This window comes from Ambystoma mexicanum, chromosome 13 (genome assembly GCF_040938575.1).
Source record: "Ambystoma mexicanum isolate Mex_15411 chromosome 13, UKY_AmexF1_1, whole genome shotgun sequence".
Lineage (NCBI taxonomy): Eukaryota > Metazoa > Chordata > Amphibia > Caudata > Ambystomatidae > Ambystoma > Ambystoma mexicanum.
This window is the reverse complement of record NC_090938.1, coordinates 847,557,672-847,583,868: the sequence shown is the minus strand read 5'-3', so window position 1 is coordinate 847,583,868 and position 26,197 is coordinate 847,557,672. Positions and strand designations below refer to the sequence as shown.

General features: G+C 50.9%; 1 protein-coding gene across 4 annotated transcripts in view; it reads left to right on the top strand.

The window, feature by feature from the left end:
- LOC138522107 (major histocompatibility complex class I-related gene protein-like) overlaps positions 1–26,197 on the top strand; it is a 458,357-nt gene that overhangs the window by 316,270 nt on the left and 115,890 nt on the right. For 2 of the 4 annotated variants that reach the window (XM_069635373.1, XM_069635372.1), the window contains exons 5-6: positions 2,182–2,451; positions 11,156–18,751. In XM_069635373.1, the coding sequence (XP_069491474.1) occupies positions 2,182–2,451; positions 11,156–11,289 (404 nt within the window). In that variant the 3' untranslated portion in view covers positions 11,290–18,751. Of the gene's footprint in view, positions 1–2,181; positions 2,452–11,155; positions 18,752–26,197 lie in introns of those variants that run through there. The other 2 variants (XM_069635375.1, XM_069635374.1) reach the window with 1 other exon arrangement.

Below are 26,197 nucleotides of genomic sequence, written 5' to 3'. Positions count from 1 at the left end.
ATCTGGCATTCCTCTGGGCGGGGTTAGCGCTTTTCTACATCCGGCATTCCTCTGGGCAGGGTTAGTGCTTTTCTACATCCGGCATTCCTCTGGGCAGGGTTAGCGCTTTTCTACATCCCGCATTCCTCTGGGCAGGGTTAGTGCTTTTCTACATCCGGCATTCCTCTGGGCAGGGTTAGTGCTTTTCTACATCCGGCATTCCTCTGGGCAGGGTTAGTGCTTTTCTACATCCGGCATTCCTCTGGGCAGGGTTAGTGCTTTTCTACATCCGGCATTCCTCTGGTCAGGGTTAGTGCTTTTCTACATCCGGCATTCCTCTGGCCAGGTTAGCGCTTTTCTACATCCGGCATTCCTCTGGGCAGGGTTAGCGCTTTTCTACATCCGGCATTCCTCTGGGCAGGGTTAGCGCTTTTCTACATCCGGCATTCCTCTGGGCAGGGCTAGTGCTTTTCTACACCCGGCATTCCTCTGGGCAGGGTTAGTGCTTTTCTACACCCGGCATTCCTCTGGGCAGGGTTAGTGCTTTTCTACACCCGGCATTCCTCTGGGCAGGGTTAGTGCTTTTCTACACCCGGCATTCCTCTGGGCAGGGTTAGTGCTTTTCTACATCCGGCATTCCTCTGGGCAGGGTTAGTGCTTTTCTACACCCGGCATTCCTCTGGGCAGGGTTAGTGCTTTTCTACACCCGGCATTCCTCTGGGCAGGGTTAGTGCTTTTCTACATCCGGCATTCCTCTGACAGGGTTAGTGCTTTTCTACACCCGGCATTCCTCTGGGCAGGGTTAGTGCTTTTCTACATCCGGCATTCCTCTGGGCAGGGTTAGTGCTTTTCTACACCCGGCATTCCTCTGGGCAGGGTTAGTGCTTTTCTACATCCGGCATTCCTCTGGGCAGGGTTAGTGCTTTTCTACACCCGGCATTCCTCTGGGCAGGGTTAGTGCTTTTCTACATCCGGCATTCCTCTGGGCAGGGTTAGTGCTTTTCTACATCCGGCATTCCTCTGGGCAGGGTTAGTGCTTTTCTACACCCGGCATTCCTCTGGGCAGGGTTAGTGCTTTTCTACATCCGGCATTCCTCTGGGCAGGGTTAGTGCTTTTCTACATCCGGCATTCCTCTGGGCAGGGTTATTGCTTTTCTTCTTCTGGGCGGGGTTAGTCCTTTTCCTTTTAGCCTCACACTTCCAGTATGAAGGGGCTTTTAGGGGAGTTAACAGTGCGGCAGTTGTGCCACTTCTTGTCAGACTTGGCAGTGCTATATAGATAAAGACGCATGTGCAATCTGGGGCATCTTTCTCCCCCTTGGTCCGGGCCTCGAGGGGGGTGTGATGGCTCTTTTGCCAATGCGCATGCTCAGAAGCTGTCCCATGATACTAATATTGATTGTGTTCCCATCTCTGGGTCTAGGTGCCTCTGGAAGTATTTTACAATTTATAGTAAAGTGCTTCAGTTTATAGTAGTGATGTCAATGTGGCAGTGATGAGTCCATGAAGTTTAACTGGGGTCAGGGATTTGGGAAGTTTCCTGATATGATAGGTTATTTATAATGCACTTAATCCCCAGAGGTTTCCAAGTGTGGACCCGGGGATCGAACCTGTATTGCTCCGTGTAGTCTTGCTTCCAAGGCGAGCACGTTGCCCCTGAGCTATCCTCCCGAGCCAGAATTGAAAGAGAATTGGTATTGCAAAGGTTAATAACCCAACATGTGAATTGTCCCCCCGCCTGCATCACTGGGTCCATCCTACAGTGATAACTGCGCCCCCTTGCTCTCCCGGGCAGGCCCACCCTTGCAACGGGCTGCTCCCGCTTGGACCCCTGCATGCGGCCCAAGGACGTGCAGCATGTGGGGGCTGCTACATGCAGGGTTCTCCCAAGTTTTTCTAGACATATATTTGGGATTTTCAGGAAAGGAACAGGCAGGACATGAGCAGTCAGTGTTGGGAGTTTAGGGAGATTGTGGGGCTTGCACAGAGACCGAAATGTTGGGTACAGATGCCAAACACTTAATGGAACTGAAGTAGCTCGCCCAGGATAGCCCTCTCTAGTCAGAATATCTGCCCCAGACCAGCCCCCCTCATGTACCCGTCCTGCTCCTCCTTATCCTGTCCCCTCTTTGAAGTTTCAGAAGCTGTTGCTTTGGGATAGAAATGGTGTGCAACTGTGGATGTTCTGTTTTTTTCTTCCAGTCCCCCCTGCAACAAAGATTTCTGGAAGGAAGTCTGGCGACCGCACCCTCCTGACCTGCTACGCGTATGGATTCTACCCCCGAGAAATCGAGGTGAAATGGTCCAGGAGTGGCGTGGAGATGCCCTTGGAGTGGAGTCAGCTCCTCCCCAATCCTGACGGAACCTATCAGATCAAGGCGACGGTGGAAGTTCAGGAGGGAGATGAAGAGAACATGTACAGCTGTCAGTTGGAGCACAGCAGCCTGCCTGAGATTGTGACAGTGGTGTACGGTAAGTACCTGACCTGGGGGGGGGTTGTATATGTCACTGTACAGATCGGGGTGCAGTGTGACTAGAGGGGTTGCGGGGGGCTGTGCATGCCACTGGGTGCATGGTGACGTTGGGGGGGGAGTTGTACATGTCCCGATACAGATGCAGGGGTGCGTGGCAGCCTGGGAGGGTTGTACATGTCACTATATAGATCGGGGGTGCAGGGTGACCATAGGTAGTTGGGGTGTCACTCGACAGATCGGGAGTGCGTGGTGACTTGAGGGGGTTGGGATGGAGCCTGATGAATATTGATAACGTGGTGTGATGTGGAAAAATGCCTCCCTCAGGATGCGGTGGAAGCAGGAGGACTGCAGTAAAATATCGGTCTCTAGTGCCATATGATAATATATGGGCTGACGTAACCCCCTTAAGCGGGGCCGGAAAGGGTCTACCACCAAGGAACAATGTCCAAAGGCTCATTCTATAACACATTTTTCTGGATGTATTGGCTAGAAGCGTATGTTTAGCGGAGAGTGGAAAATATGGCTGAGCGGTCTGCCCAGACGAGGGGTTTAGGGGTGGTTGCCAAAACGCAGTTGGAGGAGCTGAAAATCGCTTCAAGTGTGTGGCCTGCAGTGTGGGTGGGTCCTGTGGTATGCCGGGTAAGGTTGAATGCCTCCAGACTGTCGACCAGGGGTTGAGTCATGGAGTTGTTGGGCAAGTCAACGGGCGGCTTGCCTCATAGGGAACGCTAACTGTGCTATCGCCGTAAAACAGCAGAGGTCGATTCTTGTAAAAAAGCAATCCGAAGTTGAAAGAGTTGGCATCTTCGGAGACCGCTGTCCCTCCGAAGGGTTGCCTCTTCGGGGATGCTTTTGTCAAGGACATATCCAAGTTTGTGCACATGTTCGCTACCATGGACAAGGCACAGGCATACCTCACGAAACTCTTTGCCCCCAGAGTTTTTGGGGAACCCGGCAGAGAACAAAGCCGCTCTGCCGGCCGTGCAGGCCGTCCACGCCCTTTCTACAGAGACTCATGGCGCACTCAAGATACCAGGAAAACCACCACCACCTTCCCCACGTGAGGCAGAGGTAGAGGGCGAGGCTGGAAAAGCACTGGTGGAACTCCAACCCCCACCACAGGTGAGAGCGCGAGCTCCTGCTACAAACGCATGCGCTGCAATACCTGCGATAGGCGGCAGATTAGCCACATGCTTAGACAGGTGGCAAGAGATCACTGGGGATACCTGGGTCTTTGAGGCGGGCCGGGGGTTTCCAGCTAGAGTTCTTCGAGGAACCCAGTCAGGCAGAGCTGCCCAGGCTGCTGGTCCTCTCGGAACAGGCCCAGATTCTTAGGGGAGAAGCTTATTTAAAAAAAAAAAAAAAAGGGGGTGGGGAGGGTGACCAGTCAGGTTGGTGATGGACCAGGCGGTTTTGTGAGCAACCTTTTCTTAGTGAAGAGGAAGGAGAAAGTCAGACCAGTCATAAACCTCAGAGCCCTCAATGCGTTCCTCATTTACCGGCATTTCAAGATGGAGGGCATCCACCTTTTGCGGGATATCCTGCAAGAGGGAGACTGGCTAGCGCGCATAGATCTCATACACACCTTCACGAGTCTCACCAACGTTTCCTTCAGTTCCTTTGGGAAGGTGGAAGTGGCAGTTCACCTGCCTTCCGTTTGGGCTGTCCTCGGCTCCTTGGTGTTTCACCAAGGTGCTAAAGCCAGTAGTGGCAGAGTTATGCCACTGGGGCATGATTGTTATCATATACCTGGACGATATATGTCTCATGGCGCAGAACGCCCAGCTCCTGCGAGAGCATATAGCGGAACCAACAGGACTATTGGAAAAATTGGGGATCAGTCCTAACCAGAAGATGGAGTTCCCGGACTTCATTATAGACTCGGTACAAGGAGTTCTGAGTCTGCCGTTGCAAAAAGTCGACATCAAAAAAGAGATCAGGTCAGTCCTGGCCAGGGACCAGGTTTCTCTGAGAGCTAGCGAGGATAGTGGGGAGGCTCGCCTCTTCCATTCAGGCGACCTTCCTAGCGCCCCTCCATTATAGAACTCTGCAGCGGTTGAAGGTTCAACACCTCAGTGAGGGGCTGGCTTACGAGCAGGAAGTTCTGCTGTCTCAAGACGCGAAGATAGAGCTGCACTGGTGGGTCCAGCACATGCAGGCCTGGAACGAGAAGGTCATATTTTTCTCTCGCACGGTTCTAGTCATAGAGTCAGACGCCAGCTGCAGGGGCTGGGGAGCACGCTGCGGGGAGATCTCGACCGAGGAGAGCCGTCAGCACATCAACTGTCTGGAGTTGTTAACGGGCTCTTTTGCGATCAAGAGTCTGACTCAGGACAGAGTGCAGTGCTGCATTCTGCTAAAGATGGACAATGTCTCAGCCGTACATTATATCAATCGGCTAGGCAGAACTAAGTCCAGATTGCTAGCGGAGTTGGCCAAGGAGTTCTGGCACCTGTGTTTGAGCAACTGACTCACTGTCACGGCAGAGTACCTGCCCGGGTTATCCAACCAAGTGGTGGATGGGAACTCCCGCTATCTCAGAGATTCCAGTGGCTGGACAGGATCATTTTTCTCGTCTTAAACTGAAAGGGCCATGCATAACAGATCTTCTCGCCTTCAGGCTGAACTGACAACTACTGGAGGCCGCACCCGGAAGCTGCCGCCACGGACGCTTTCCTGCAGCAGTGGGGACTGGCAAGAAGTATGCCTTCCGGCCCTGTGTGATGATTGCCAAGGCTTTGGCGTACGCAAGGCGTAAGAGTGAGGCTGGTCCTGGTAATGCCAGCTTGAAAGATTCAGGTCTGGTTCCCTGATCTTCTGGACCTCTCCTGCGACAGTCCGGTTCTGCTGTGCAACTGGTCAGAGATCCTACTGGATCTTCCAGGGCTCTCGCACCCGTTAGTCCTTCTGGGAACTCTCAGACTAATAGCTTGGGTGATTTCAGGAGTACTTGGAGAAAGCCAGGCCTTTCAGGAGACGCTGACCAGTTTATCAGAGAATCCTGGGCGCCAAAGACAGCTAGATCTTACAGGGCAGCTTGGACCAAGTGGTGCAGTTGGGGTCTGGAGAGGAGCATACACCCCGCTTCTGCAGATGTCATCCATATCGTCAATTTTCTAGCAGCCCTGGCGGCCCAAGGTAAAGCATATAGAACAGTGAGCACCTACAGGTTGGCTATCTCGACAGGCACAAGCAGGTCCTGGGAGCTCCTATAAGTGAACACGCTCCGATATCTAGGCTGCTCAGAGGAGTGAAAGCCATTCAGCTGCCCAACCCGAAAAACTCACGTCTGTGGGACGTAAACGTGGTCCTCAGTTTTTTGCAAAGATGGCTGGACAGTGCAGATCTATCCAGGAAAGAGCTCTGAGCTAAACTAGCAATGCTATTTTGCCTAGTGGCATGTAAGAGTGTGTCTGACATAGGAGCGCTGGAGATTGACAGCAAGTCCTTTTTGCCGGAAGGGGTCACCTTTCATGTGAGGAGAAGGACCAAGACAGCCATCTGCTCGGTATCCTTTCCCGCCTTTCCAGAGCAACCAAGGCTGTGTCCGGTCAGATGCCTTAAAGAGTGTGAAGCAAGGACTGCACCCCTTAGGCCCTCAGGGGAGAGCAGACTGTTTATTACGCTCTGCAAGCCTTTGAAGGCGGTGTCTGTGGCCACCCTGGCCCTTTGGGTCAAGCGGGTCATGCTCCAAACCGGCATCGACCTAGAGCATTTTGGGGCACACTTTGCGCGGGGCGCCGTGACCTCCAAGGCATTTTCTAGCGGTGCCAGGCTACAAGACCTCATGAAAGCCGTGGATTGGTCGAATGAATCCACGTTCAAGGCACTTTATTTTAAACCTATCAATCAGGTATGCTCGTTGGTGGTAAGTAAGCTTTAAACAAGCATGAATACGAGTCTCCAAGTCTTGACATAGAATTCATATTTTCCATACTAACGTTTAGGAAAGTCATAATTTTATTAAAGACACAGAGGCAAAGTATTATCCCACCCACGCAATCGCTAAGAGTCTAGAGAGGGCAAGCGTGAGCTAAGCCAAGCGATAGACCAACACAGAAGCGCAAACAACAAGGCTGGCAAAGAAGGCTCGCAAAGGCGACTCTTTGCGATTGCCCACCCTGCGTCTTAATGAGTGTCTGTACCAGGTATGTCCTCTTCAGGTGCATAGGGTAAGCTTGCTGGCTCCTGAAGATCCGAACAGGAATCGGGCAGGTGCGTAGAGCAGAGGCAAGAGGTTGTGCCACGTTGGGCACCAGCAGTTCAGCTAGTTTCTGTTGCGACACGTTGGGCATTCAGTTACTACAGAGATTCTGCAACCAAAAGAGGAGGAATATGGGGGGAAATGCCAGAGCCTGTTGGTTCTAATGGGACGCCTGCAGCAGGCCCCCACCATTTTCCTGACACTTTAGCTCACTTCGGGCTTTGCCCCTGTCCCTTGCACTTCGGAGAGATATCTTTTACGTTCGACTGAATCTCTCCATAACTTGTAGACATACGCGCTACTCTTTCATTACTTTGTTTCATTATCTCTCATACAATATTTACAGTTCACAATGGACAATTGAAGCTTTCTCTTCAATGCGGCTTTCATCTCTCGCGTGTCCTTCTACTAGCAACTTTTCATCTCTCGCGATACGCGTCTTTCACCAACCGGGTTCTCCTCTGAGTTTGAACTCACCGGTTGTGATCAGCATAGCCTACCGTTGTTAGGCAGAATCCTGTGCAGTTCCCTTAGGGACCACTGCAAGAAGATTAAGACTACAGGTGTTGGTAGTAAATTCAATTGGTAGCAGTCTGCACCACCCAGATTTACCTGGTAGCTGTGGCTGAGCAGTCAGACTTCCCTCAAGAAGAGTTGAGCAGTATGTAGAGTATAGACAATAGGGCCAAAAACACAGTAGAGTAAACAAACACTGACCAGAGCTTTGTATAGAAAGTATATAATTATTTAAAACACACTTTAGGCAATATACTAAGCAAGTTAAAACACAGTCAGGTAAAGTATAAACACCTCCCTTGATAACTACTAGACAAGTCAGGGTTAAAGCACCACTATTTGTTAAGACAGAGGTGAGCGTGTAACCTAGATGGCACTCCAATAGTTAAGTTAAAAGGGAGAGAAAAGGCAGAGCATAAAAATCATACCGGTCCCAACACTTTTAGAAGTTCAGAGCAAGGGAATAAACGCAGTATACACTGTAGAGCCAAAGTTCATAGGCCAGGCCCACTTTAAATGGAGCAAGGCAAAATGTGCCCAAGTTCACACAGTTTAGTTGCACTAAAAGTCTTTGCAAAAAATGTTCAAAAGGAGGTTGGGGTGGTTCAAGAAGAATAGTTAAAAGGTCTGGAGCCAACCCAGTTAGAAAGCCAAGGATTTAAGGGTCACCTTTAGCAATCTACAGAAAGGGAGGCCAGGCAGGACACTGTACCTTAAATGGGAAGGAAGCTCCAGCGGGGGCAGTTGTTCCTGGCACTGGTTGAAGTTCATGGTTCCGACCAGGGGAAGAGAGGATCTCGTCGAGGGGGAACTTTGGAGTCGATGCATTGCACAGGGAAGAAACCAGCCGCGGAGTTCTCCGGTTAAAAGGTGCGGCCCTTTTATTCGCGGTAAAAGTGGTGAAACTTGACTATCCGGCCGCCGGGGTGCTTGGCACGGGCGATTCGATCAAGAGACGTCTTTGGAAGCGAAAAGAGGTGAACTGGTTGATCCCACCAGCTCAAAGGAATAAGACTCTCCAGCAGAAGATCTTCTCTTGTCGTTGGAAAAGTGGTGAGTTTGTTGCAGCAGGGCTTCACCAGTGGTGTCGTCGTTGCAGATGGCTCAGCTTCTTCCCTCTTCGGATTCTTAGGTCCTGTGGCGACTTCTGAATTTCCAGTCCCAAAGGCCCTGCTTTTATGCAGAAAACCCCCATTCAAACAGCCTAGCTGTCACTCACACATGCTAAGTGGTGAGCCGGGGGGCTCACCACTGGGCCAATCAGAGTAGAGTGCGACTTGGGCTGCCGAGGCAACGCAGTCCAGGGTGCCTATTCCCCCCTCCACCCTTCCTGTGGAACCCAGACAGAGTGGCACCATTTGGAGGGCTTCTGTGGAGAAGCCCGCCAAAATAGTGGAACAAAGGGCTCGACCTTGGTCAGAGTTACAGAGACGGACACAAACGTCCAGGGGCAATCTAATTAACCCCTTCAGTACTTCCACACTATGATGGTTTGTACTGGTTCTGTTCACAATTTTGGACTAGTAAAGCCAATGGTGACTTTACATGCCCCGGGAGACAGTAGTCAGTCCCAGGGTATGGAGTCTATGTTTGGGGGTCACTATGACACCCCTGTGTTACTGCACTGAGGGTGCTGTGTAACACACATACAAAACCAATGATACCCTATGGAGAAAAAATACCCCATAGCCCATAAGCACACAAAAAGTCAAAGGAGTACCTCAAATCATGTCTAAGAGTGGGAGCCTTTTGTAGAGATTAGCACCCTCTCCCCTATGGGGGAGAGGGTGCTGATCTCTGCATTTATATTCTTTAGGCTTGCCTGGCAGGGGACAGTGCCGCCCTCGCCTATTCAGCCTTAATGGTGGTGCTGCCCCTCGCCAGCTGGGGAGGGGCAGTGTCACCATCAAGGCTGAAAGGGTGAGGCCACTGGAAGCAGAGGCCTTTTTCCTGAAGACTGAAACTCCCGCGAATCCGCGGGAGCTTCAGTATTTAGAAAGCAAGGCCTCTGCTTCCAGCGGCTTCACGTTTTCTCCATAATGGTGGCGCCAGCCCTCGTGCATCACTTGATTAAAGGGATGCCTCGTAGGTGCGGTGCCACCATTATGGCTGAAAGGCATTTTTTTCTGAAGCCTGAATCTCTTGCACACGAGCGAGAGCTTCAGGCTGTAGAAAAAAATGCCTTTTCGTGTTGTGGCCGGGGCCGCCAGGGGAGATTAGTGGGCCCCGGCAGGGCCCCGCCTCAAAACAAAATTTCGGGGCCTGCCGGGGCCCAGCCCCGGCAGGCCCCGGCCCACTTAAATCCCTGCCCTCCGTCCAGGTGATCCTCCCTCGCTTGTCTGCTCCCAGGGTCGCGATGCAAAAGCGATGGCCCTCACCTGGCCACCTGTTTGGAAGATCCCCCGGAAGTGGGAAGTGAAAAACCCTCAGGTCTTTCACAATTCCTACACTTTGATCCTAGTGTGCTACAAGTAATCTGGGATGGGGAGGGCTTTTTTAGCATCTGTGACATGACCGTAATAAGCTTCTAAAGCTGGTACCGCTGCTAAGTTCAGTGTCTGGGGTCTTTGCCTCATCTCCGATGTTCAAACGAAGCGTGTGTGTGAAAGGGGACTGTGTTAGAAAGTGTTACAGGTGAGTGATTTCTCGAGCACACTTGCGCATCCTCTCTACCTTCACTAGTGACCTGCCTACACGTTACCTTTGGGGGGGATATAGTGGTGTAAAGACAGCTGAAACTTACACGAGGCTGCACGTTGCGTGTCCTGTTCCCTCCTAGCCTGTGTGGACTCTGGATGTCCTGTCACCCAGACTGTCACCCAGACTGTTGGGGAATTGCTTTCCTTAGAGCTGTGTTGAGTGGCTGTTGGGGTCCCTGGCTGGCTTGAGTGACTGTTGGGGTCCTTCGCTAGCTTGAGTGGCTGTTGGGGTGTCTGGCTGGCTTGAGTGGCTGTTGGGGTCCCTGGCTGGCTTGAGTGGCTGATGGGTTCCCTGGCTGGCTTGAGTGGCTGTTGGGGGTGCCTGGCTGGCTTGAGTGGCTATCGGGGTCTCTGGCTGGCTTGAGTGGCTATCGGGGTCTCTGGCTGGCTTGAGTGGCTGTTGAGGTCCCTGGCTGGCTTGAGTGGCTATCGGGGTCTCTGGCTGGCTTGAGTGGCTGTTGGGGTGCCTGGCTGGCTTGAGTGGCTGTTGGGGTGCCTGGCTGGCTTGAGTGGCTGTTGGGGTCCCTGGTTGGCTTGCGTGACGGTTGAGGTCCCTGGCTGGCTTGCGTGACGGTTGAGGTCCCTGGCTGGCTTGAGTGGCTATCGGGGCCTCTGGCTGGCTTGAGTGGCTGTTGAGGTCCCTGGCTGGCTTGAGTGGCTATCGGGGTCTCTGGCTGGCTTGATTGGCTGCTGGGGTCCCTGGCTGGCTTGAGTGGCTGTTGGGGTGCCTGGCTGGCTTGAGTGGCTGTTGGGGTGCCTGGCTGGCTTGAGTGGCTGTTGGGGTGTCTGGCTGGCTTGAGTGGCTGCTGGGGTCCCTGGCTGGCTTGAGTGGCTGTTGGGGTCCCTGGCTAGTTTGAATGTCTGTTGGGGTCCCTGGGTGGCTTGAGTGGCTGTTGGGGTCCCTGGCTGGCTTGCGTGACGGTTGAGGTCCCTGGCTGGCTTGAGTGGCTATCAGGGTCTCTGGCTGGCTTGAGTGGCTGTTGAGGTCCCTGGCTGGCTTGAGTGGCTGTTGGGTTCCCTGGCTGGCTTGAGTGGCTGATGGGTTCCCTGGCTGGCTTGAGTGGCTGTTGGGGTGCCTGGCTGGCTTGAGTGGCTGTTGGGGTGTCTGGCTGGCTAGAGTGGCTGTTGGTGGCTCTGGGTCTGTGCGCTTGTACTGATGGGCGAGATCTCTTCCTATGTTCCATGTGTGACACCATCTTGCCTGCCAGGGCATTGCCACATGAATGTTGCTCTTCAGCAGAGCTCGCGCCACAGGAGTCATCCTCTTCCTGTTGTCATTTCAGATGAAAAGCAAACTCGCCACCGCGGTGGTCTGCTGCTGGCGGCGGTGGTGTTGGTGGTGGGGATAGCAGCAGCAGCAGCAGTGTTCATTTTGGTTAAAAAGAAGCGTCCGCAGCACCAGTGCTTTGAAGTATGACCCTGCAGGGGGTCAAGTGAGGAGGAGGCTGGACAATCCCCAGAGCCGCTACACCCGCACCTGCAGCCAAACAGTGACACTGCTGTGGTCCAAGTCTCCTGTAATCCACCCACATCTGTATCCACAGGAGAGGAACCTGATCACCAAGAAACTGCTCAGATCTTATTGGAGAGAAATGATCCAGAAGGGAGAAATGTGAGGATTGCGTCTAGTGGGACCCACTGACCCAAATCACAGGGAATCCGAGTTTCTTCTGTGGGTTTAATGTGAAGGCTGTTGAGACCCAATGGACACGCAGCGCGTGATTCTTCTTAAACCCCATTAGCCACGCTGTGTGGGGAGGGACCAGTAGTTTGTGTTTTTCTGTGATGGGGACTGGTCGGTGTAAATGCAGCCAAGATGTGTCTTCTAGGGCACAACTGGTCTTCTAATGATTGTGCTACTTTCATCCTCACAGCGACTGCTCTTGTTGAAAGCAGATTCCTTTGGTGGAATCGACAGCAAGTCAAAATGCTGCAGTATTTGGCCTGAAGCTTAATGGGTGCACCTGCCTCCTTCCGCTTCAATGAATAATGCAGCCGGAGAAAACCGCATAAAAATTGCCAAATATGACCTTTAAACCCACATAGGCCCCGTAGTCTTACATCGCAATGATGATAGGTTATTTATAATGTGCTTAATACCCAGAGTTTCTAAGCGCGAACCCGGGGATCGAACCTGTGTTGCTCCGTGTTGTCTTGCTTCCAAGGCGAGCACGTTGCCCCTGACCTATCCTCCGGAGACGAATAGATTTGTTTACAAAAGAGAAGCTTTTCGTCTAGAAGTGAAGCTAGCTGGGTCCCCCCCAATAAAAAAAGCACTGTTACACCTGCCCAGAAAGGAGGTGGTTGAGTTTTCTTGACCATGTTCTGTGTGGGCTGTTACACCAGTATTAGAGGTTTACAGAGCCCAATCCACCCAGAGCTGAATTAAAGGCCTTGTGGTAACGTTTTATCAAATGAACATGCTTAGTTAGTGCAAATGCTCCTCACGTCTGGCACGTGGGATTGGGTGTTTATGGTATAAATGGGTCTCCTGCTGCAGTGCTTACACCACTCTGCTAGAGCTTGGACTGTACCAAGATGTGCCATTTCTTCTTCCTTTTTTAAATGTTCTAATTTTAACTTTTTTTTTTTTTAAATATTTATTTTCAGTTTTTATTGTAACAGACAACCAGAGCTCCAACAGGGAGCTGTCCAATACCATACCCAACCGCCCTTCTCCCACCCCACCGCCCGCCTCGCCCATGTCCACTGTAACTTTGATTGCCTCCATCAATTGTCCGATTTGGAAGAAAGGTTTTCTGAATCGCCCCGTTGTATCACCGTTCCGTGCCCTTTCACGCTAGGAGCTCGGATTGTCCGAATCTGGGGGTTCAGCATTGTTCAACAGGTAAGTGATGTAAGGCCCCCAGATGTCGGGAGGGCGTGCATGTAGGGGCAGTGTTCGAGTAAATTCGATGTCCATCTCCTGGCAGTATGTTATATCTTTTTCCCAGTCTACGGTCTTGGGGAGTGGGCCACGACCCCACGACATAGCAATTCTTCTACGTGCCAGCACCATGAGTAGTGCCGCCAACTTGTGGGACGCTGGTTGTAGATATTTGGTGAGGCCGAGGAGCGGTCCCAGTGGTAGGGGGGTTATCTGCTCACCTATAATGTCGGATGTTATTTGTATGACGGAAGTCCAGAAGCGCTGGATGCCGGGACATCCCCATGCCAGATGAAGGAAATCAGCGTTGGCAAATGCGCATCTCTCGCACTGGGCTGACACTTCTGGATGGTGTCTATGTTTCCTGGCTGGAGTGTAGTATGTTTGGTGCACAAAGTTGAAGTGTATCAGCTTATATCTAGAATTTAATGCTACTTTTTGAGTCTGCCGAAGAATATAGGCCCAGTCTTCCTCATTAATCGGTTCTTGTATAGCCGATTCCCACCTTCGTTGTACTTTAGGTTGGATTCTCCGGGTGTCTCTTAACAAAGTTTTGTACAGAGTCGACACCAGTCTACCCTCACCTTGTGTTAAAATTGTACTATGTAGCAGATCCCACGTGGGGGGTTGCTTGGGAAATGTGGGGAATATCCCCTGAAGGGTGTGTTGGAGTCTAAAGTAAAGAAAGACATCTAGGGATGTGTTCCCTCCTCTGTCCTTAGCCATTTGAAGGGTCAGAAAGGTGCCCTCTGGGAAGAGGTCTCCCAGCGATTTTACCCCTATTTTTTCTATCCATGTCAGGAATACTCTTTCATTCGTGAGGGGGATGCCGGGGATGAATCTTATCGGTAGCAGGGGGGAAAATCGTATAGCCACTCCGTATTCGCTGGTGATCTTCTTCCATATTGCATACGTGGATAGGACTGTGTTCAGCGTTTTATGCGGTACAGGGATGTGGCTTATTATGACTGCGGCTAATAGATCAGGGGAGGCTAGGGCCCGTTCCACTTGCACATGTGGTCTGATGTAGTGGGTAGAGTACCAGTGACCCAGGAATTGGGCTTGGGCCGCCCAGTAGTATTTCTCCAAGTCGGGGAGAGCCAGCCCTCCATTTGATATTGGTAATGTGAGTGTGTTATATGCTACTCGTGCTGGTTTCCCTGCTCATAGTAGCTCTAGGACCAAGCTCTTGATTTTTGATAAAAAGGATTTGGGGAGAAGTAGAGGGATATTTGTAAAGAGATACAGGAGTTTGGGGAGAATAACCATTTTTGTCAGGGAGGCCCTGCCCCACAGCGTTAGTGGCAGAGACTTCCATCTCTGGACGCGTTCTTGTAAGGACTGTAATGTAGTTATGTAGTTATCTCTAAATATCTCGTGGTGACTTCGTGACATATTGATCCCCAGATAGCGCACCTTTGAGTGTTCCCATTTAAACCCGTGATCATCTGCGAATTCTGAGGTGCATGGAGTTAGGGGGAACACTATCGACTTAGAATGATTGGTTTTGAGGCCTGACATTAGCCCGAATTTTAACACCTCCCGCATTACAGGGTTGAGATTGGTTTGGGGGTCGCTGACGAACAGCATGACGTCGTCAGCATATAAAGAGACGATTAGTCTGTGGGGGCCTAGCTTTAACCCTCGACATAACTGTTCGGCTCTCAGTCTCGAGGCCAGGGGTTCCATCACCAGGGCGAAGATAAGGGCCGAGAGTGGGCAACCCTGTCTCGTCCCGCGCTCCAGTGTGATCCCTGTGGATCTGGTGTTCCCTAATGTGATGTATGAGCGAGGTTCGTTATATAATAGGGCTACTAGTTTCAGGAAGAAGTTGCCCAGACCCATCTGCCTTAGTGTTGCGAACATAAAGGGCCACTCCACTGAGTCGAATGCTTTCTCAGCGTCTAGCAGGACTGCTACTGCCTGTTGCGATGGGTCCAGGACCTCAATGACGCCAAACAGTCTCCTGATGCCGTATGTTGTACTACGTCCCGGGATAAACCCGGCTTGGTCGCCCAGCACCAGCACCAGTGCCGGCATCAAGGGGAGTAATCTGGTCGCCAGGATTTTAGCTAAAATTTTGTTGTCCAAGTTGATTAGTGAAATCGGCCTGTATGAAGCGCAGTTTTCCGTAGATTTGCCATTTTTGTGCAGCATCCTTATGTTCGCCTCTCGTGTCGTGGGGGGGAGTTTCCCTCGCTCCACCGCCTCTTCGTAGACTTCAAGGAGAAGGGGGGCCACCATCTCCACATGTGCTTTATAGAACTCTCCGTTGAGTCCATCAGGTCCGGGGGCTTTGGTGTTTGGCAAGGATTTGATTGCCGCCTGGATTTCTTCGAGTGATATAGGTGCGTTCAGGGGTTCGCGCAGGTCTTGGCTCACCCAGTATAGTTCCGTGTCGTTGAGGTACTCTTGTATCGCGTTGGGGTCTGATGTCCCTTTGGAGCTGTACAGGTTCTGATAGAAGTCTCGGAATTCGTTGGAGATCTCCTCTTCTGTGTAAACCCTCTGACCTTGCGTATCCATGATACATTCAATGCGGGGTGGGGCTTTGTTGATCGTTAGTAGCCGGGCCAGCAATGCACCTGGTTTTTGCCCCTCTCCATACTGTCTGATCTGGTGCCTGCGCCCCAAGAACTTCAGTTCACGGTCTGCTGTCTCCCTGAACCCCAAAAGAACCTTCTTGAGCTCGGCTTGAGTGTGTGGATCTGCGGCATTGGAGAGTTCGTGCTCAAGTTCCTTCAGACGAAGTTCTTTACTAGATAGTTCCCCTCTGATCGATTTCAATAAGCTGTTTTCTTTAGTCAAACAAATTCCTCGTACAAAGCACTTGAGTGTTTCCCAGACGGTGCCCGCCGAGTCGACTGAACCTTGATTGATGGCCAAGAAGGAGGCTATCTCCTGTCGCAGTTCTGCTGCAAATACGGTGTCCGTAAGTGAACCGGGTTTGAACCTCCAATTGAGGCCAGGTGCAGCTACGCCCGCCGGGGTAGCCTCTAGCACAACCATTGAATGGTCGGAGTAAGATTTTGGGAGGATATGGCATGCACCCCATTTGAATGGGCTGTGGGAGGATGCCAGGATGTAGTCGATTCTGGAACTGGTGTTGTGTACGGCTGATCGGAAGGTGTAGTCTCTGCTGTCCCGGTTGTGTCTTCTCCACATGTCAGATAGGTTGAAGGTCTGGCAAATCTCTCAAACCTGAGTACTGGCCTTAGATGGGTTTCCCGATGTGTTATGGGATTTGTCGAGCCTGGGATCAAGTGTAGTATTGAGGTCGGCGCCCCACACCACAGTCGTCGCGTTGGTCGCGTCCAGATGGGACATTATCCAGTTGAAGTTATCAGGGCCATCTGTGTTCGGTGCGTATGAGTTCATAAACACCACTTTCTTCCCGGCGATTATTCCTTTGACCATTAGTGCCCTCCCCTCAGTGTCTTTCTTTGACTCGATAAAGCTGAAATTAGTTCTCTTGTCGATCAGGATCGCGACACCTCTGGCGAATGAGGAGTAAGATGAGAAGTACCGGTGGCATCCCCATGCTCTGGCCCAATGTTGTTCCGACGAGGGCAGCAGATGAGTCTCTTGGAGTAGCGCTACATTGATTTTGTGTCTCCGAAGGTATTGGAGTATTCTCCTCATTTTCGTAGGCTGGTTGCCGCCCCGTATGTTCCAGGTGGCGATTTTCAACGTTGCCGATGCCATCTTGAAGGATCTGTGTAATCATGTCGAGCCGGGGCTCGCGAGATCAACTGTAGTCTTTTTCTATAGCGGAACCGGGCGGGCATTACAGTTGTTAGGCACATAGTTCTTCTTGTAACTGACGTGGAGCAGGGGTGTGCGGGTTGTGGCGGCTTTGCTGAACTTACTTCCCCCCCCCTGCACGGGCAACCCCCAACAGGCCCGTGATAAACAAACCCATGTTAACAGTACAACTAGCATTGCTGTGCTCGGGGCGCAGGTGGCCCTCCAAGAGGAGGCTGGCTCCCTTCTTCGGATGCAGTATCAATCTGTGGTGGTTGTTTCTAGTCAACCATGAGGTCTCACGTCGTCGCTTTGGGTATCTTGTGGGTACATTTTACGGCGGTTTCTTCTCGGTCTGTCGCCCCTTTGTGGTCTTCCGTTATGCGTGGCAGGTCTGCAGCCGGAGCGATCCAGGTAGTCGCTTGTCTCCTCTGGGGTGTTGAAAAACTGGGTTCTGCCATCGTGTTGAATGCAGAGTTTGGCCGGGAAGAGCATGGAATATTGTATTTGGTTCTCTTGAAGCCTGCGCTTCACCGCTGTAAACGATCTTCTTTGCACTTGGACGGCCTGGGAGAAGTCTGGGAAGAACTGAATCTTGTCGCCGTCGTGCTGGAGATCCCCCTTCTCCCTAGCCGCCCGTAGGATAGCGTCCCGATCCTTATAGTTAAGCAACCTCGCTATGATTGGGCGGGGGTTTGCCCCCGGGATCGGTCTGACGTTGGGGACTCGGTGAGCTCTCTCCACGACAAACAGTTTGGATAGGGTCTCTGTACCAAAAAGGTCCATACATAACTTTTCAACATAGTCCTCCATTTTCGCGGTGAGTTGTTGTTCCCTAACTCCGACGATCCTGATGTTGTTGCGCCGAGAGCGGCCATCCAGGTCCTCGTTCTTCACGTTTACTGCTCTCATTTGTGCTTCTAGGGAGGCCACTCTGGATGTTAGGATCGTTGCCCCATCGTCGAGGTCAGACACCCTCTGCTCGACTGTGTCCAGTCTGTCGGCGTGTTTGTCCAGCCTGTGCTGGAGTAGATCGACCTTGGAGGAGAGTGCGTCGAGTTTGCTTCCCAGCCCCCCGATTCCGGCTTTAAGATCAAGGAGGATTTCCCTGATGTCAAACCCGTGGGCCTCCTCGTCGTCCTGGGGTGCAGCTTGAATGGGAGACTGCGCTCTGCTGTTCGAGGTGGTTGCTTTGGTCGTGGAGCTACCCTCGAAGTTTAGCTTTTTTTGCGATCTGTCCGCTTTCCTCGAGGACGCCATCGGTGTTTGCGTTGCGGGAGCCAGGGGACGGAGGGAGGCAGGATAGATGTTTTCTAGCGGTTTCTCCGGCGGTGTGTCTTGCCGTTGGGCCGGTTCGACCACAGTCTGTGCTATGTGTCACGCTACTCCGAGTTCTGGTGGTGTTACCCAGAGGTGTTGGGGATTCACATGGGGTCTCTCCTGCGAGGGAGGGACGCCGGGTTCGTCCGCCGACCCAGCTTGCTATCGGTCGCGCGGCGCACTCGCAGGAGGCCCTGGGTCGGGCTTCCGAAGTGTCGTTGCTAACTGTTCATGTGGTCCCAGGCTCGTGGACCGCCGCGCTCCTGCGCTATTTCGTACACCGAATGTCTCTGGATGTCACTCGGGGGCGTACGGGGCGCGCATACCTGTTCCTCGGCGGTTTGCGGAGGGCCTTCCGGCGCTCGTCCGTGATGGTTCTTTCCGGACGTTGCAGGATTTTCCCCCGCGTCTGCTAGCTTCTCGGGGAGCCGTTGCATCGACGGGGCCCGGTCGGCGCCGTCCAATCGCCCCCCTCGAGTCCCGGGTCCGCTCTGCTGCCAGCGGTCCTGTCCACGCGGCGGGCCCGTGATTGCCCCGCTCGCACGGGGACGAGGGGGGGGAGCTCCTCACCTTCGGTGAATCGGGACCCGGCTGTCGCGGATCGATGGATGAAATACCTCAATCTGCTCGGATTCGCCTTGGCTACAAACTGGAGGCGACTGTGGCCAATTTGCACACCACAGATGCTTCGATTGATCAGGATTTTAGGGGAGCTCCGCGGAGCTCACAGGGAGGCCGCCATCTTGGACGGCTCTCTTGCGCCCTCTCTAATTTTAACTTAACTGAAGTCCGTAGTAAAAGTTTAGTTTATATGAGTATTTTAAAAATGTTATATTGTTGGAATGTTGTTTGTATATTTGATTAATTACAGAATAAAATTTAAAGGTTTTGTATTAACTACATGCACTAAATACATTTTTAAAATATATTTCTGATGCTTGTTAATCTGCTTAGAATCACATGCTGTGCATATAGTCCGATATCCAGTGGTAACCGCAGAGTATTGCATCTTGTCTTTCGAGGATCGAAAGGGGGCGTTGACATGGGTGTGCCTGTCGCACTATCCCTGATGTGTTGTGTAACCAAAATCCCTCACGTGTCGAGGGCCCTCAGATTGTTTTTTTCCACCTAGTTATCTGGTCGCTCTAATGCGGAGCTCTTCATAAGAGATTGCGTTATTGGTGTATTTATCGACGTTTGGTCTTTTATTCCCGTTAAGTCACTTCGACGGTTGAATCCTGTGCACCGCCGAAGACTGCTGTGGAATTTCGACGCCTGTTGATCCGGCCAGCGCTGCCGACCACGTGGCCGGTCCTTCTGGCTGGCCTGTACAGTAGGGAGAGTGGGGTTGGGGTGGTCATATTCTTTTCAAGTATGCCTTTCCTCTTTCTTTCTCCCCTGGGTTTTGTCATCGCTATAATCTATCTTTCGCTATGGACAAGACTCAATTTAGATTTTGTCCTTCGTGTAAGGCAAGATATCCGTGGAAATACAAGCACCGTAGGTGCAATAATTGTCTGCCCCTCAGCCACGACGAGGCGGCCTGTACGGCCTGTAAACTCCTGTGTCCAAAAAATATTAAGGAGCGCCGTCTGAAGTGGTGGGCGGCCAATGGTATGTCGCAGGCCGAAAGTACTTCTCCCGCCGCCAGAGCCGCTGATGGGCTAGCGATGACCAATGCTGCGTTTCGGCGGCCATTGACCTAACGGCAGAGTTTTCGATCTGCAGCGTCCGTCCCCGACCCCGATAGGCACGACGCGAGCCATGCTATGGGGAAGAAACCCGGCGACAGGGACGCACAAAGTTCCCACACTAAAAACACAACCCAAGGTTCGGCTTCAGCGGCACAGTCGAAGCGCTCCAAAGCGCTGACGGACCCGTTGGATACTTCGACGGGATCCGCTGATCTTTATGATCGGCAGCCATCCCTGCAACCGCAGCAGCGGCATGCGACTGGGCAATCCAAAGTAAAGAGCGCTAGCACAAAAACACACGCGGCCGTAGAGACGCTGCAGGAGAAAGCGCTGACCACGCTTATGGCCCGAGTGGCGCCGAAATCCACTATGCAGCTACCGGCCCACCCGACACTCCTCCCTACTACCCGAGCATCGGCGATAGTATCGCAAGGATCGCTTCGGCGATGAGAAATAAGGAACTGGCAGAGGAGATGTCGAAACAGAAGGAACGGCCTAGAGACACGCCGAGAGACACGTCACAAAGGCCAGAACCTCGCAAGGACTATTCTGAGAGCCCTGTACCTCTATCCAATGCTGTAGGAGCCAAATATCGACGCTCTACAGAACCATTGAGTCGAAATGACCCCTTTCCTTCCCTGGACTCCTCTGGTTCATCTTCATGGAGAAGTTTGAGGGGTGTATGGACAGACTAGAGAAATGTCTCTTTTTCTGAGAGATTTGCTCCCAAAAGGCCTTGTGAGGTCCTTCCTTTTACTACTATGGCCAAGCTTCAGAGGACCTTTGACAATCCTCAGGATGAATATACTTATGACCTTACAAATGACGAAGTCCCTGTGGACACCTATGATGATGCTCCCTTCGGGGACAATATTGATGACCCTGCGGATCCAATGGAGAATTGGAAAGACAGCCATAAGGTTGATTGTCAACCTTGGGCGTCCCCTCCTCCTACCCGAGACCCTGACTCCCTGGGTATGGATTCCCCCCCTCCCCCTCCACTTAAGTCCCTCAAGCCTCACCTGTGGATGATCAAATGGCGTTTAACGCCATCTTGAAGAAGGCGGCTGAGCATTTTCAGATCGCCACACAGGAGGCTTTACCGGATTCAGATTTTGTAGAAAATATACTGAAGGAAAAGCCTCCTGCCAGCCAGGCCATTCCTTTGCTGAAATCTATCAAGAGGAGACTGGTGCCTTCATTGTTGACACCAGCTCAGACCAGAGCAGTTAATCCCAGGGTATAGAAGTTGTTTCGCCCTTCTTCTACCGACCCCGCTTACATCAAGGGCTATGCCACTCCGGATTCACTAGTAGTTACTACCACTAGGAAAAGGGCAGGTGTACCCCTGTCTACAGGTGAAGCACCGCCTGATAAAGAATCTAAGAGGTGTGTGCTCTGGGGAAGAGGGTCACGGCGGCTGCTGCTGCATTCTCCACCCGAATAGCCAATAACGCCACTCTATTGCCTAGCTATGCAGACGTCCAGTAGAACCTGCTGCAAGAAGGTCTTCAGGAGGTACCTGAACCAATGGGCTAAGTTGCTCGCATTTGGCCCAGAAGGCAAACAAGTGAATAATAATGTTCTTAAGAACACTTTAGACGCCACTGAGACGGTGGGTAGAACCCTGGCCCAGGGTACCTCACTGAATTGACATGCCTGGTTACGGAAATCTGGTTTTGAACCTGAAACGCAGGCAGCCCTAATAAACAAACCTGTTGAAGAAACCAACTTGTTCGGCAAGGCTGTGGACGAAGCACTCGAGACAACCAAGAAAGAACATGAGACTCAACAGATTACCCAGAAGCCTTCACAACAGGGAGGGGGCGGCTCTCATCGGTCCTTTCGTGGGCAATCTTGCTCACCTCAGAACCAGTAAGGTTCGGGAAACAACTATTCTGGTCAAGGATCTAACACTATCACCAACTATCCACCTAGAGGACAGCAGCGTGGAAATGGTAGAGGCCGGAGCTTCACTCCCAGAGGCTCTCCGGCCACAGGTCAGAAATGACCCTCAGATCCGAGTCCCCTCCCATTCCAACCCAGTTGGGGGGGCGTTTATTTTCCTTCATGCATGGGAGGGGATAACGACAGACCAGTGGATACTCAAAACTGGTGCCCACCGGTACTGCATAGAATGTTGACGACCACCTCAATTCAGACCGCCAAAATCAAGACGCCTGACACCGGAACACCTACACGTCCTGCTGCAAGAGGTTGAGATCCTGCAGGAAAAAGGTGCCATAGAAGTCGTCCCTTTTCTACAGGTAAACAAGAGTATTTATTCAGTGTACTTCCTTGAACCCAAAAAGGATCTCACCATGCACCCTGTGCTAGACTTATGCCCAGCAAACAAATTTGTCAAACCTCAAACATTTTGTATGGTTACGTTGCAGGAAGTAATCCCTCTGCTGTAACAGGGGGATTACATGGCAACATTGGACATGAAAGATGCATACTTTCATATTTTAATGTTGCCGGCGCACAGAAAATACCTGAGGTTCATGAGAGAAGACGAGCACTATCAGTTCAAAGTACTCCCCTTCGGCATCGCCTCGGTGCCAGGGGTGTTTACGAAGGTAGTGGCAGCAGCGCACCTGCGCAGATAATCCGTCCCGGTTTACCCTTACCTCAACGACTGGCTCATAACAGGGGAGTCCTACGGAACATGCTTGTTGTACACGCAAAAGACGATAGACCTCTTGTTCAACCTGGGATTCTCCATCAACGAGAAGACATCCAACTTAGACCCCAGTCAAGTCAAACAGTTTCTAGGGGCTCTAATTCAGACAGAAGATGGCCTCGTCTTCCCCTCCAACGAGAGGGTTCCAGAACATGCTGTTTCAGATCCCTCAGTATGTAGCCGGTCAAGAGGTGACTGTACGCAAGGCCATGCGGCTGTTAGGGATGATGGCATCCTGCATTTACTTGGTTCCTCACGTGCTTCTGTGCATGCGTCCCATGCAAGAGTGGCTCAACAGCCAGTGGTGCTAGGCCAGCCGACAATGGGAAGATCTGGTAGTTGTCCCGCCAGCCCTCGTTCTCTCTCAGTGGTGGTCGAGGGAAAACCTCTTGAAGGGGAAAACCTTCACCACCCCCGCAGTAGAAGCCACTCATGACAGACGCATCTCTCAAGGGGTCGGGGGGGGCTCACCTGCTTCAGCAGACGGCGCACGGCGTGTGGTCCCCAGAAGTAGCATCCAACCAAATAGATCTGTTGGAGCTATTAGCTGTCTTCAAAGTACTGAAAGCCTTTCAGACACAGTTGCAGGGGAAGACATACCTGATCCTGACAGACAGCACCACGGCCATGTACTACCTGAATGAGCAAGGGGGCATACACTCTCCAGGACTAGAACATTTGGAAATGGGCTCTTAAACACAGGATGTTCCTTTTGTCCCAACACGTTCCAGGGAAACTCAATCTTCTGGTGGACGTGCTCAGCCGAGACTTCCCACTGCCCGTAGAGTACGAATGGCGACTACTCGAAGACATCGTCGCCAACATTTTTGCGCTATGGGGCCTCCCGAGATTGACTTGTTCGCAACTCTGGAGAACGCTCAATGCCAAGATTACGCCTCCATGTACCCCCAGAACTGATCCAAGGGGAACGGTCTCTGGATAACATGGTCAGGGAAATTTGTTTACGTTTTTCCCCCCGGCTCCCCTACTCAACAAGATCGTACACAAGATGCACCAGGAACCAGTCACCATGATTGTGGTGGCCCCCATGTGCGCCCGCCAACCCTGATTCATCTCATCTGATGGAGATGTCCCCATCTTCTCCAGTCAAACTACCTTGCCCGTACAACATGTTATCTCAAGACAGGGGAGAAACACTTCACCCATGCCTGCAAACCCTGAATTTAGCGGCCTGGCTTCTGTGGTCATAGAACTTACAACTCCCTCAGAGATGCATGGACATACTTAGGGAGGCGAGGAAACCTAACACCCGATATTGCTACTCCAGTAAATGGAAACACTTTATTATCTGGTGCAACTCCAAGGGCATCAATCCCATTGACTGTTCTCCTACACACATTGTGTTATTTATTTGTTTATAAGGCGCCGAAAGCCCACAAGCATCGTGGCGCCACATGAAGACAGTGACTCACACAAAACACAAAGACTAGCTGGTACAAAGGCACAAGACGCTTGGCATGCCAAGAACCAGAAAGGAAACAGGTACTACTCTGGAATGCTTAGTTCATTTGAATATTGCTTTTGGAGCCTTAGGAGGTTAGATTCATTTCTCTGGTTTAGTGGCAGTTTGTTCCAGTGGTAGGCAGACCGATTTGGGAAGGCTCTTGCCAGACTGTTTGCTTTCCTGTGGAGGTTAGTTGTAATAAGCCCTTGAGCCTCAGATCTTAGAGTGCGGGTTGGAATGTGGGCCACAATTTTGGACTTAAGGTAGGCCGGAGCGTTTCCATATAAGCACATGTTGTGTGAGTGTCATTGATTTGAACATCACACGATCTTCGACCCTTAGGCAGTGTAGTTCCCTCCTTGCTTCACTGATATGATCAGATTTTGCCTTATGCTTGATTATCCGCACAGCATGACTCTGAATATGTTGGTATTTTGTCAAGCATTGTTTACTGGTGCCCAGTAACAGGGCTTTGCCATAGTCAAGTCGAGAGAGTATAGTCGCTCTGGCTATGGTAGCGCAGTTTGATTCATTAAGTACAGGTCTGAAAGCTTTTAGCAATCTTAGCTAGTAAGAGCAGTTTTTAGTAACATAAGAGGCTTGAGCATCTGAGCTCAAGGAAGCTCCCAGAGTCATGCCCAAGGTTTTGACACTAGTCACTACCTGGATATGAGACTCTTTTATCGTGAAAGACTCATAACTTGATGGTAATTTTGCCCTGGCTTGCTTGGACCCTAAGACCATCAGCTCGTTTTTTTTCCCGTTCAAACACATCCAGTTATGATCCATCCACTGTTCAATGATGTTATAAAGTTCATTTACCATTTTGTTGTCTTTCGTGTAGTCCCCACTCAATTCCACTACCAGCTGAGTGTCATCAGCGTAGTTAGTGAAAAAGGTGTTGATGTTATCTAGTGCCTCACACAGGAGGCGTAGATATAGATTGAAGAGAAGTGGCGAAAGACTAGCTCCATGGAGAACACCACAGAAGATGTTTGACTATATAGAGAATTTATCATCCCAATATACTCTAGAGATTCTGTCTGCTAAAAATGATGCTAGCCAACCTATGGCTTCCTTAGAGAAGTTTGCAATTTTCTCCAGTGCTTCTTGTAATAGCTTGTGGTCTAGTAAGTCAAATGCAGCACTTAGGTCTAGCAGGATTAGCAGACCATTATTGCCCCTGTCAGTGATACTCAGCATTTTCGTCTGCAGGTCCAGCATCACCTTTTCCGTTTTGTGAGCAGCACGGAAACCCGATTGTTGGTAATGTAGTATTTCATTGGTCTCTACATATGCTTGCAGTTGTGCAGTTGCAATTTTGTCCATTACTTTTAGTATGAAGTTACAATTGGTTATGGGTCTTAAATTCCCTGGCTCTCGTTGATCTAGATTAGGTTTTTTGACCAATGGGGTGATAGTCACCTTTTTGATATTCTTGGGTACCATTTGGTCTCGGAATGAAGTATTAACCATTCTCGTAACAGTGGTGCGAAAATGTCGGCATTTTCAAGTATGATTTTCGGGTGGAGTATGTTTTCTGCGCATGACGACGGCTTCATCGATGCCAGAGTTTTGAGCATGTCCGCAGTCGTAATCTCTTGAAATTGGAATCTATCCAGATGATCTATTGGCTTATTGATGTGTGGTTGTTCATATTTTGTGAGTTGGGCATTAGCTATTAATTCTCTTGCTTTAATGATATTATTGCTAATGGCAGCTTGGGTGTTTTCACATTCAGCTTGGGACGGGACAAAGGCCGGAGTCAGCGAGTCAGGTTTCTCAGTATATTTGAGAATCTCAAACAGTTTGGCCGGGGCATTTGAGGCTTTCTGAATTTGAGTGTTGAAATAGTCTTTTTTGCCTCCACAAGCTTCCTTTTATAGGACCTCTCGAGTTCCTTCCAGCTATCCTTGTTACTAGTTGTTGGTTTCTTCAACCATCTAGCTTAGCTTAAAGCTGTCTTTTCTTACCTTTTTTTGAGCAGCTAGGTCTAAGGTGTACCATTTCTGATGGTTAATATTAGGTCTAACTAGTTTAGGGCAGAGGTGGGGGCTATCTGATCAATAAGAGATGAGGTGTGTTGTTCATATTTGAATATGATTTTCTCACAAGTGTCATCGTCATTAAGGTCTGCTAGAATGTTGTTTATACAGGGAACTAAGTGTTGCCTTTCTATTCTCTTGAAATTCCGACATGACGTTTTCTTGGGTTCATTGGGACTTTTCTTGACTGGAGTGGGCATGGTCAGTGTAAAGGATATTTTATAATGATCGGACCAGATACAAGGAGTGGTCACATAGTTGTTAGTTGCTAGATTGTTTGTAATGATCCAGTCTAGCTGGTATCCATTATCGATTGTGGGTTCGGAGTTCCTAACTTGGAAGTCAAGATCATTTAGAGCCTTCTCTAGGCTTATCGCCTTTTTGTCTTTGGGTTTGCCACGCCAACGGTTGAAGTCACCTAGAACCAGCGTAGAAGAATTAGGGCTTTTGAGTAGGTTGAGTAGTTCGGTGAGTTCCTCATTAGACT